Source organism: Grampus griseus (genome assembly GCF_964374135.1).
Source record: "Grampus griseus genome assembly, chromosome: 8".
NCBI classification, from domain to species: Eukaryota; Metazoa; Chordata; class Mammalia; order Artiodactyla; family Delphinidae; genus Grampus; species Grampus griseus.
Genome location: NC_139002.1, coordinates 85,906,343 through 85,918,390, shown reverse-complemented (window position 1 = coordinate 85,918,390; position 12,048 = coordinate 85,906,343). Strand labels below are relative to the sequence as shown.

Genomic DNA, 12,048 nt, shown 5'->3' with positions numbered 1-12,048 from the left:
CTAAACTGGCCCCCACCCATCTTTGTTCATTTACATCAATATCATTAGGCAGACGTTTTCAAGGAAATTTACTCACCCTCAGTCTATGATTAGTACAGGCTACTCATCTATATGAGCTGGGCATGTCCCTTGGACAGTATGTCCAAGACACCGTAAAGAAGAGCTGAGCTGTTCGAGGGCCATTCTGCAGGATTTCCTTTTGGTGGTTCGTTTACTGCCTGTTAGCTCCTGATAATGAATGTTCGGAAGAGAACTAAACTACATTTCATTGAAGACACCTAGTTCAGATCTATTCCAAATCCATACCAGGGTCCCTTTCTTCCAGAATCGTCCACAACACTGGGAAATTTGGTAGAAACATGGGTTGGCTCTAACAGCCATTCCCATCTACCTTCTTCTTCCGTTGTAAAGGAGGAAAAGTCAGACACTCCTGTCCCTAAACTTCTTTGCAATGAGGAGTGGTAAGGGAAGTCTGCTGGGGCAGGGGGCAAGTTTCTAGGAATTTTTTTTCTCCCTATAGAAGGAGAGGAAGACTGAAGAAAGTTTTCCCTCGGAGTTCTGACCAGCTCCCAGCTTCCTACTTTTGCATGAAGTTATGGCGGGATGCGAGAGCAGGCGCCAGGGGTGCAGTAGCTCGGTTGTGAGGCTTGCGGAATTTAGGGGCGGTAGGAGGAGTCGTGGGGCGGGATCTGGAGGACCCGGACCTGTCGTCGAGGATGTTGGCGGAGCGCCCGGAGGGGACGGGTCGCACATCAGGGCGTACGTGCGGGATTTCCCTTTCCAGGTACTCCGCTGGCCTTTCTCACTCTAGGGGCGCGTCGGTGGGCGTGGTCATATTCTGGGGCGTGGCCAGCGGGGCTTTAGAATCTTGATTGTTTGGGGCGGGGCCGGGCGAAAGGGTGGGGGCCGCTCTCCCTCGGGGCGTGGCCTGTGGAACCTCAGAACCAGGGTGACTCGGGGCCAGGGCTCGCGTCTCCCGGCACGGGGTTCCTCCCACTCACCTTCCCGTTCAAAAGATGCCGAAGGGGCGGCGCGGCAGCCAGAGCCCCACGAGGAGCCAGCGACCGGCCCCGCCCCTCTACTTCCCGTCCCTCTATGACCGCGGCATCTCCTCGTCCCCGCTCAGCGACTTCAACATCTGGAAGAAGCTCTTCGTGCCGCTGAAGGCGGGAGGGGCGCCGGCGGGCGGGGCGACTGGGAGCCAGCCTCTGCCCCAGGCGCACCCTGCCCCAGCGCCCCTGCCGCCACCGCCGCCTGGCCTGGGTTCCCCCAGTGAGCGCCCCTGTCCCCCGCCCTGGCCCTCCGGCCTGGCCTCCATCCCCTACGAGCCTCTGCGCTTCTTCTACTCGCCACAGCCGGCGCCCGAGGTGGCTGTCTCGCCCCTGGCCCCCGGCCCCACGACCCCCCGGCTAGCCTCTGCCTCCCATCCCGAGGAGTTGTGCGAGCTGGAGATCCGGATTAAGGAGCTGGAGCTGCTCACCATCACTGGGGACGGCTTCGACTCCCAGCGCTGTGTGTAACCTCGGCCGAGCCCACCCTTACCCTGCCTCTGCTCCCTCCTTGGCTCCATGCCCCCTGAGCCCCTCACCCTCAGTGTGGCCTTGGGCTCAGACTCCAGCTTCCAGGAATCCCTGATCCCAAACCGATCCCCTCAGAACCCAGACACTCCATCCTGGATTTCAACCGATTCCTTTGCCCACCATAAATCTGGACTTCACGGCCCCCTTTGCCCCAAATTCCAGCCTCCCTCCGTCCTGAGCCCTTTTGTTAGTCTGGACTCTGAGCCTCTAAACCTGGAACTCTGTCCATCACAACCCTCAAGTTGAACTTTAAGCCTCCTGCACAGTGATACTAACACCCTGGAGTTTCGCACACCGCCCCCCCACCCCCTCCCGAGACACACAGCCCCTGTCTCTAGAGACCTGACTTTTAGTGTTTATCTTAAACTGGGGTCCTCAATGGGAGGAGGGGGAAGTAGGTGAGGGTCAGTTGATCTGTAGGGGGAAGTGTAAGACCCAGAAGGCCCAAGGATGTTCACTGAGGAGTTTGGGCATCCTCAATTTCTCACTGCTGGAAGGTAGCCTCCTGTGACCCCTGGCCGCCCTTTCACCAGGGTCCTTGCCTCTGCCGTCTGGTCTAAGGTCTGAAGTCTTGGGCAGACCAGCTGTGCTGATGTGGGCAGGATTCCTCTGCTGCGCAGACTTGAGTCCTTGATGTTAGAGAGTAAAGTTGTTAAACCCAATTCTACTCCCAGAAGGACCAAGCTGCACTGTAGAATATTCTGCTCCCAGATGGACCAAACAGCCATAGGCTGTTCCACAGATTTTGTCCTTCCCAACACCTTGTCTGGCTAAGGCTAGCCCCTGACCACTGGAAAAGGGCAGATGGTTCTAGAAAGACCATCCCCATTATTGTGAAATAACAGACATGTTTAGGTCCATGTGGCCATAGGAATGGTCCCCAATTCATCAGGCACCCTGTAATGTCTCCTTCCTCACATCCTCGGGAAGAAAACTCCAGGAATACTTGGGCTTTTCTGAGTCCTGGATTTCTCAACCACCTATTCTCCACTTTGACGTGTTTTGGCTGTTAGGGTTTTTTTCCCCTCACCCACCTTGGGTCATAATGGGTTTGGGGCACATGTAGGGAGCACACAATTGCTTCCCAGAAGCTTGCTTTGGAAGTGTTAGAAAAAGCCCTTATGTCTCCTACAGCTAAGTTTGTTTTGCTCTCTTGCAGATAAATTCTTGAAAGCGCTGAAAGATGAAAAGTTACAAGGCCTGAAGATGAGGCAGCCTGGAAAGAAGTCGGCCTCTCTCTCCTGAGGAGCTGCCCACCAGAGCCTAAGCAGCGGCCTCCTTAGGTGTTAGTGCTTAGATAATGTGCCCCGTTTGTTGTCATTTCAAAGATCGTTATTTTTTGTTCTGTATTTACTGCTGTTCTTGTTGATCCCAGCACATACTCTACATACAGTGCCCACTTGAGTGGTAAAGCTCATGGTCTCTCTCCTGTCTGTGCTGCTGCTGGGGAAGCACTCTCACGGGGGCTGGAAGCTGCTGCCCAGCTGGCATTCAAGGGAGGAGGGGATCCCCAACACTGCCAAGTCGGGGTGGGGGGACTGGGAAAAGCCAAGGGCAACATATATTTGGATCTGTTGCTGTGACCCTGCTCGGAAAGGCTCTTTGAGGACTGGGACAAGGGCTTAGTTTGTTTCAAACAGCTTTAGTCCTTGGAAATGTTTTTAGTTTTTAAATGGTTTTTGGAGCACAAAACTCTTTGATAATCTGATCAAAGACACGGTCGTTCCTAGAAATTCATGTAGTCAAGAAATATTTGAGTGCATGTTATGTGCTAGGCGCCCTCCTAGGCTCTTGGGGCTGGGGGGTGCAGACAATGAATATAAGTAAACCATAATAGGGTATCAGAAGATGACAGGCTAAGGGGAAAACAAAAAGAGTAGGGGTGAGGATGGTCCTGAGGGTAGGAGGAAAGCAGGGTTTCTTGAAGAGGCAACATCTAAACAAGGTTTGACAAAGGTTAAGGGCGACAGCCAGGTGACAACCTGGGGGCATGTTTCAGGGTGAAGGGCAGGTGCGAAGGCTGAAGGTGGGATGCTTGAGGGTCAGCAGAGAGCCCAGCTGGCTGGAGCAGGAGTGGGGGGAGAGTGGTAGGGACGAGTACAGAGAGGGTCCATTCGAGCGGGACCTTACAAACCATAGTAAGGACTTGGGGTTTTACTCCGAGTGGGATGGGAAGTAGTTAGAGTGTTTTCAGCTGACGAGTAACAGGATCTGACTTGCTCTATGTTGAGAACAGGGTAAGGAGGGACGCAGAGAAAGCAGTTAGGAGGCTGTGGGAATTAATAATCCAGCTAAGCGAGAAGCGATGGTACAGCATTTCTGCCCTTTCCCCCTTGCTGGGTCCCCCATGGGGCACCCGCTGCGGCCGCCGTCCCTCTGCCAGGTGCTGCCTCTACGGCCAGGAGGAGCAACAGCTCAGCGCAGGAGTATGCAAAGGGTAACGTAGTTGATAGAAAAAAATCTTCCATCAAATGTAACGTTTTGGTGCTTGGCATCTAGACTCCCTTGTGCCCTCACTGTGCCAGCAGCACGGTAGAACATAGGCAAAGAATCCATCAAGTTTGGAGAATGAATAGGAGTAAGCAGTGAGCCGGGTATTTCAGAAGACAGGTTAAGAAGGGGTGTAACGGGGGAAGCCGTCGGCTCTGACAAATGCTGCTGCTCGGCCAAGTGAGAGGAGCCTGAACATTCGCTTTTGGATTCAGCAACTTGGATTCAGTACCGGTGATCTTGCCCAGAGCAATTTTGGTTGAGCGATGGGGGTTAACACCTGAGTGGAGTAGTTTGGGGGAGAGAACGGGAGCAGACGAGCTAGAGACAGCAGGTGTAGATGACTTTTTATGGAGCTTAGCTTCAAGGAAAGCTGAGATCTGAGCAGGAGCCGGCAGGGTAAGCGGGGTTGACAGAATGGTTTTTTAAGAAGGAATCAATGACCAGACGTTTGTGGTCTGATGGAGAATGACCCAGTAGAGAAAAACTGACGAGGCAGAAGAGGCTCCTTTGACGCACAGCAAGCCAAATGCTGACACGCCAAGGTTTGCAGCGAAGAGAGGACTGATTTGCGAGGCAGCCAGATGAGAAGCTGTGCGAACAAGCCGCAGGTCAGGTATGGTCCGCCCCCCAAGGCAAGGGCCTGGGGTATTTATGGGGTAGTGAATGAAGACTCAGGGTGGCCGGAGGCGTGGGGAGCATGGGGAGGTGGTTGGAAAAAGGTGCGGTAATTGTCCTTCTGCTTGGGTGTAACTCGGCTACAGGCCTCTGCGTGTTCTGAGGGTGGAGGTTTTAGCCCTCTGATGTCAAAAAGTCACTGAGCGGGGGCTTCCCTGGTGGCGCAGTGGTTGAGAGTCCGCCTGCCGATGCAGGGGACACGTGTCCCGGTCCGGGAAGATCCCACATGCCGCGGAGCGGCTGGGCCTGTGAGCCATGGCCGCTGAGCCTGCACATCCGGAGCCTGTGCTCCACAACAGGAGAGGCCACAACAGTGAGAGGCTCGCGTACAGCAAAAAAAAAAAAAAAAAGTCACTGAGCGGACACTGGCACAGGCCCAGTTAGAGGGTCAGTGGTCCTATCCAGTCTTAACCCACTCAGATCGAATTAGACACAGCTGATTCCAAGTTTCTGGACAAAAACTCAGGCAAAAATCTTACTGTTTAGGCTTTGTGCTGCTTGGAGGACATGCAAGTCTTAAAACGACCTTGATTAGTGAAGGCAGGTGAAATGGATTTAACCCACGGTTTCAGAGAGATGAGGAATTGCTGGAATGGTATCCTTGAGTAAACCAGCGGGGTTGGGTCTAGTTTACAGTAGAGGGATTGGCTTTAGATGGAAGCAGAGATGGTTTATCTGTGATAGCGGGAGGTTGTATCTGCGGTGTAAGGGTGCAGACGCTGATAGATGGATAGATGGGGTGGTGAGAGCCCTGGATGTTATATACACTTGCCCCTAAGTTTGTGCAGCGACCTCTAGCTTGAGGATGCAAATGTGCACACCTGTGAGGCCCAGCTGGACACCCCGGGTGTGGCGCCGGGAGCCAGGGGGAGGCTGGCAAGCCCCAGAGCTCCTGCCTGACCGTGGGGTCAGTTCCAGCCACTGCTGCCCAGCCAGGAGTGTAGGCCCAGTGTCAGGCAAAAGCTCTTGGGTTGTAAATCTTAGCAATGAATTCCAGTGTTTCCAAAACCCAATGCGGGACATATAAAGGCTGGACAGTCCCCCAGAGTTTGCAACCTCTGTTCTCCCCATGGGAGTCTGCCCACCCTGCATTCCAGGCCCTGTCTCCCCTCTCCAGGAAGAAGCCAGATTCCCATTGCCCCAGGCTGGTTGTTACAAGAGAGGCTCCACTGTTCTAGAAAACTGCAGGCTGGCAAGTGCAGTGAGGGGAGCTAGAGACTCTTAATGAGAATAAATGAGAATAAACTAGGCATCAGGAAAACCCAGCGCAGAGCTCAGGTGGAGACAGGGCTGTCCAGTGGGACCCTGTTTCCCATTCCCTCTCCAGAGGCCCAGTAGCCCCCGCCCCCATCCCTCCAGGCTCGAAAATTGGCCAACAGTTAAGTGCATACTGGGCACAGAGGGAGGCAGTTGATGTGAACAATCTAATTCTCACTAGCACCTTGTGAAATAGGAACCGCTCTTGGCATGTTTTACAGATGAGGGAACAGGGGCTCTGAAAGGTGAAGTAGCTTACACCCACCCCCCTCCGCCACCCCTGCTGTTCCTGAGCACAGAGCTAGGGAATGGCAGAGCCAGGACTGGAACTCAGGCCTGTCAAGGTTCACCCAGGCTGTCCTGCGGCATGGGGCACAGGTACAGGGGGAGCCCTAGTGAGCTATCAGAAGGAAACATTAGGCTCAATACTGGCAAGACATAGTTTTGGGGTTGGCTGAGTTGTTTCCCACAATTTCCCAAGTGAGAATGGGGTTGACGGTATTATGGTGTCACATCCCAGGAATGCCCACACCCAGCCCTGTCACCTATCCCTTCATCCCATGGCTTTGGTCACAGGTCCTGTTATCAGGATGGTGGGGGAGGCAGGTCCTGTGATTGTCAGCCCCTCCAGAATGAAATGGAATGGAAGAGGCTGTTCCCCAAAGAGAAGGTTGCTTGGCAGATGAAAACAGGATGGGGTCCCAGTTGAGCGAACACCCTATGCAGAGGAATAATAGAGTAGTGTGCTGGAGCCAGCTCGAACAGCTCATGAGAGCCAGTGATTAACTTTTCAGGAATTTTGTAAGCTGGTTGTTAAATACAGCCATTGTTAAAAATTAAACTATATCAACTTACAATTAAACTATATTTAAAACTAAGGTAATAAATATTCAAAATTCAGCACTCCCTAATTATTTTGCTACATTTTACAGTTACCTACACTCGAAGTTATTTATGGCTCTTCGTCTGTAGAGCAGAAATACTATAGAACGATGTGCTAAGGTTACATTCCTTCCTAATAATGCCACTTGACGTCTTGAAACTGGCCACAGTGAGAGTATTTACACTATGGAAACTGGCAAATGTACAAATCAGGGTTGTTCCTGTCCTCTTCACCCTTCCCAACCTCCAGAAAGACTTGGTTGTCAAACATTTACCAGTACACCACCAGATAAACAGGAAAAAAAATGTATAACTGAGCTAAAGGGAAAGCTGCTTTGGAGCATTCAAAGTTGGGCTGAAGGTATGATTGGAGCTCCCTGCTGCCTCCAGCTTGATTGCCCACTTAGTTACCAACATGGAAGAGCTAGGAAAGAAGAACCTGGTCATGCCTGCTCACAAAGGCAGGCTTTACCTTGTAACAGGCACTCAGGGAGCACAGGTGCACTGACTTTTAAGATGGAGTAAGCTTGGCCACTGGTGATGCAGGGCCCAGGGAATGTCCTGGACTCCGGCCAATCAGATTAGCAACTTGTACTCTCAGGACATCAGGGTAGAGGGCACGCAGAGGGAACAGCCTGTGGGTGAGGGACTAAAGTACATCCTCTCCAATGGTAACTGGTTTGAGCAAGATGGAGCAGGAAACCTGATAGAGTGTGAAACCGACTGTTTAGATCATGACCGCTTCATCAAAGGATCTGTCAGTCCTGAGGGAAGTAGAGTTCAGGTGTGATGGGAAAACCTGCCACTCCCTCAGCCAAGTAACCTGTGCCCCACTGTATGGCCAAAGGGGTCAGGCCGGATCCAGCGCCTGCGGGGGCCTGGCTTCTCGGAGCAGGAATAGAAGAGATGTAATCACCGCTTTAAAGACTTCCCTCTCACTGGAGATGAAGGCCGTGTTGGTACCTCATGCACACTGGCCTTTTCCTTTCAACGGCATCTAGATTCTGTCCCCAACCAGATATGTTGGGACATTATATCTGGGACGTTACTTAACCTCTCTGAGCCTGTCTCCTCATCTGGGAAATGGAGATATTGCTCTCATGGGACGGTTGGGTGGGGACAACAAACAAGGTGATAGATGGGGAACTGCCCCCAGCTGGGAGTCATGATTACTGTTTCCCACCCAGTTTAGGACTCAGCCCTCACTGCTAAGCTACTAGTACAGGGAGTGGTGGTGGCCTCGGGGTTTGAGCTGGAGGTTGGCCTGACCAGCAGGGAGGGAGAAACGTTGAATTTGCAGGGCCCTAGAGCTCCAACCCACAAAAAGTAGCAAGTGGGTGAGCGTGGCTGGAAGGCAGTTTGGGGAAGAGGGTGATTCTTTTCTAGAGAGGGCAAACCACATTTCTCCCAGGCAACGTCACATCTGCCACATCAGGTGAGCTCAAGGGCTTGGCCTCTCTGGAGGTGGTGCCCCAAAGGGAGAGCTTTGGCCATCGCCCAGGCCTTCTATCCCGTCCATAGCAGAGCATCAGCACATCCAAGAAGCCATCTGTGTGGCGACTGGAGGGAAAGGACTGGAGAGGAATCAGAAGGTGCATCAGTGACGCACAGCTGGAGATGCAATATTCTAGGGGCTTTTCTGGTTGAGAGGAAAGAGGCCACTCAAACTAGTTTACTTAAATAACAAGAGCAGATGCCAGTAGGCTTGTTTGGTTACAAACAGTAGAAACTTACTCAAGAGAAATAAACAAAGGAGGCATCCAGGCCTTTAGGAGGAAAGGAATGAGGTGCTGCCACTGGACACTCAGCTCCAACCACATTCCTCGGAGAGCAAATGTGATCGGCTCGTCTGGGCTGCATGTCCATCTCTGTCCATGTTGGGGCGGGGTGGCCAGGGTCCTGTGATCGCAGCCCCCCCAGAAGCCCTTGGAGCTGGGGAGCATCTGCAGACACACCACATGTCCCATCACAAGCCTCACGCCAATTGGCACCAGGGCTTGGAAGCCACCAGGAGCCCAGGCAGTTGCCCTCCTAACTCCTTCTCACTCTACACACCTGTGCACCTCCTGCCTTTCTGATCAGTTTCCTCCTAGAGAGTCACTCGGGTTCCCCATTCACAGGAACCTTTCCTAGTTCCAGTTCCTAAGAGCAGAATGGCAGTGGATTGCCAGTGGCTTTGAGCTTAGGTCGCGAGTCAGGTGCCAGGAGAGACAGAGCAGGAAAGGTCCTATAATCAGCGGATGATTCTACGGGAGCCTGAGGGAGGATTCCTCCAGAGGGGGGATAAATGTTAGCTATTCCATCTATCCATTCCCAGACTCCCCCAGGATTATTAATCTCTGCAGAGTTTATCTGAATGCAGTGCACATAAACTAAGCCTGCATGCCTTTACTGATTTGTTCATTCATTTATTCATCCAATGGCTCTGTCAGTGAAGCAGGTTCTTCACTTCTCTGAGCCCTTTTCCTCATGGAAAATGTGCATGATAATTGGTGTTGCGAATTAGCTGAGATAATGTGTGTGAACTGCTCAGCTCACCACCTGACACACAGCTAATGCTCACCTTCCTAGGGTTTGCCAGGCAAATTTGCATCAAGGCTTCTGGTCATTAACACAAAGTCCTTGTTCCTCTCATGTGGGGCGGGGGGGATCCACTAGGTGACAGCATGGATTTAGACTTGGGATGAAACAGCCCCCATCCCCTCACATCCAGGGCTGATATTTACAAGCTTGTTCTTTATCATCTAGAAGAAAATGCCATTTGGAAATCTTTAGGGAGGAGGAGACACTGTGGCCATTGCAGGCTGCAAAAATAAACACAGGTGCAACATCAGGCCCTTCTCAGAAGCTGCAGGTGGCCACCTGCTGAGAGCCACGTTTTACTTGCACGGGGAAAATATTTTTCCAGAACCAGTTTCAAGGCGAAAAACCCAGTTCACATGAATAAAAGAAGCTGGACTGAACTCATTAATACTTATTATCTGCACTGGTCTGCTCTGGCTGCTATCACAAAGTACCATAGATGGGGTGGCTTGAACAACAGATGTTTATTTCTCACAGTTCTGGAGGCTTGGAAGTCCAAGATCAAGGTGCTGGCCAGTTCAGTTCCTGGTGAGGGCTCTCTTCCTGACTTGCAGTTGGCCACCTTCTTGCTGTGTTCTCACATGGCAGAGAGAGAGAGAGCTCTGGTGTGTCTCCCTCTTCTTATAAGGACATTAATACCACCATGAAGGCCCTACCTTCATGACCTCATCTAAACCTAATTACCTCCCAAGGCTCCATCTCCAAATGCCAACACACTGGGGATTAAGGCTTCAACCTATGTATGTGGGGCAGGGCGGGGTGGGGTGGGGGGACACGTTTCCATCCATAGCAGATCTATGTTGTCTAATAGAACTATCTGCAGTGACAGAACTGTTTTGTATCTGTGCTGTTTAATATGGAAGTCATTAGCCACACATGGCTATTGAGACTTGACATGTGGCTAGTACACCTGAGCAACTGAATTTTAAATTTTATTTCATTTTAATTATTTAAATTTCAGTTTAAATAGCCACATGGGGTTAGTGGCTACCATACTGGACAGCTCAGGTCTATATATATATTTTTCCCCCTTATTTAATTGATTAGATCGTGTTGAGTGTGGAAAGAGGGAAGTTTGGGGTTTAATGTAGGCTTGGTTTCCAGCATTAAGTGATATGGGAGCAGGTCAAAGTGGTATCTCTTTAGAAACCAGTGAAGTGAAGCCACTGCCTATGGGGACACAGTGGGTTGTCAGCTGAGCCCACCCGCTCCCTCCAAGTAGCAGCTCCTCTCTGTGTAAGCCTCCAGGAAGCTAGGCTCCCTTTTTATCCCTCCTGGAAGTAATTTGGGAAGAGTCACAGGACAATCAGGAAAAGGCTCGCTTGTCCAAGATGTGGAGCGTTTGTGCACGTGCGCACGCGGGCATGCACACAATCAGGCCTCTTGCAGAAAAAGGTTGTGTGACCCTCTGCACGGGAAAGAGGGCGGTGTCTAAATCTGAATTGCTCACTGCATCCTTCCCCATCCATCCCAAAGAAACAGTTTACTACAGGTGCGTTTCAAGAACTGATGTCATTTTATAGTTTGTTTCAGGAACAGAGCAAAGATGCTCTGACGAGACCAGTTCTAGCACCAGAAGAGGTGTCTTGGGGTCTGAGTACAAGAGAGACCACTGGGGGTTAGTGACACCCTGGGAGTTTCTCCCCAGCCCTGCCACAATATCACATGATACCAACTATCAAGCACTAGTTATCAAGGGATTTCTCTGTGCCAGGTCCTGGGCTCAGCACGCTACTTATAGCATCTCATTAGTGTTTATAGCCTGAACCTATGAGGAATATGTCCTCATCCCCACTTACAGAGGCACAGAGAAGTGTACAGCTAGGATGTGGCCAAGCTGCTCTAAAGCCCAAACACTTAAACCCTTAGCTCACTGTTTCTTGACTGGCTTCAGTTTATTCTATTTTCCCTGTTCCCCTCCAGCCCACCTCAGCCAGCTGCCATGGAGAGTGTGTGGGCAAATGTCATAACTGACAAGAGTCTGGACTCCAAGATAAGGACAGGCAAGTTTTCTCCTGAATCCAGCACAGGCGAACTTCACTTCAGCAACGCTGTCCCTGAGCAGTGACATGAGCAGTCTCATGGAGTTTTACTAAATAGAATCTTATTTTCCTCTGGCTTACCATATGATTCTGGTAATGAGTTCCATGTCATTCTTACAGAGCCGACCGTCTTTGCTGCCAGACCTTTAAATGCACCAAGCTCAGGTGTTTTGCAAGTTGCTTGCTAGGACCAGGATGGTATGCCCTGGGTGAGTTGAGTCTTTTGGGTGCTCAGAAGAATGACTCCTGGGAGTGATGGGACTGTGGAATCTGTGGGAGATCTGCAGCCGGTTCCAGCTAGTCTCACCTCAGCCAGGTGATGAAGAGCCTTTCCTATCACAGCACCAGCGACGTCTCCCTAGGTGTCCCGAGCTCACCCTCTTTTGGGGGCGGCTTATTGGTGTCCTGAGCTGTTGAAAAGGGAGGCTGTCCACAGTTGGGGGCTGGAAGGGGCTGAGCATAGGAGTCACTCCTGGTGGATCAATGGGTAATGCTTCAGCTCTGGCAAGATAGTGAGTTCCCCAACGCTAGAAGTA

At 51.6% G+C, this 12,048-nt stretch overlaps 1 protein-coding gene across 1 annotated transcript; it reads left to right on the top strand.

The window, feature by feature from the left end:
- Positions 1-1,016: 1,016 nt before the first annotated feature.
- On the top strand, positions 1,017-2,884 carry LOC309826379 (uncharacterized protein C11orf91 homolog; the record flags this gene model as incomplete). Its single annotated transcript, XM_082660495.1, has 2 exons — positions 1,017-1,512; positions 2,740-2,884. 2 exons carry the CDS (start codon positions 1,017-1,019, stop codon positions 2,823-2,825), a joined length of 582 nt encoding a protein of 193 aa, XP_082516621.1. The 3' UTR covers positions 2,826-2,884.
- Positions 2,885-12,048: the final 9,164 nt, after the last annotated feature.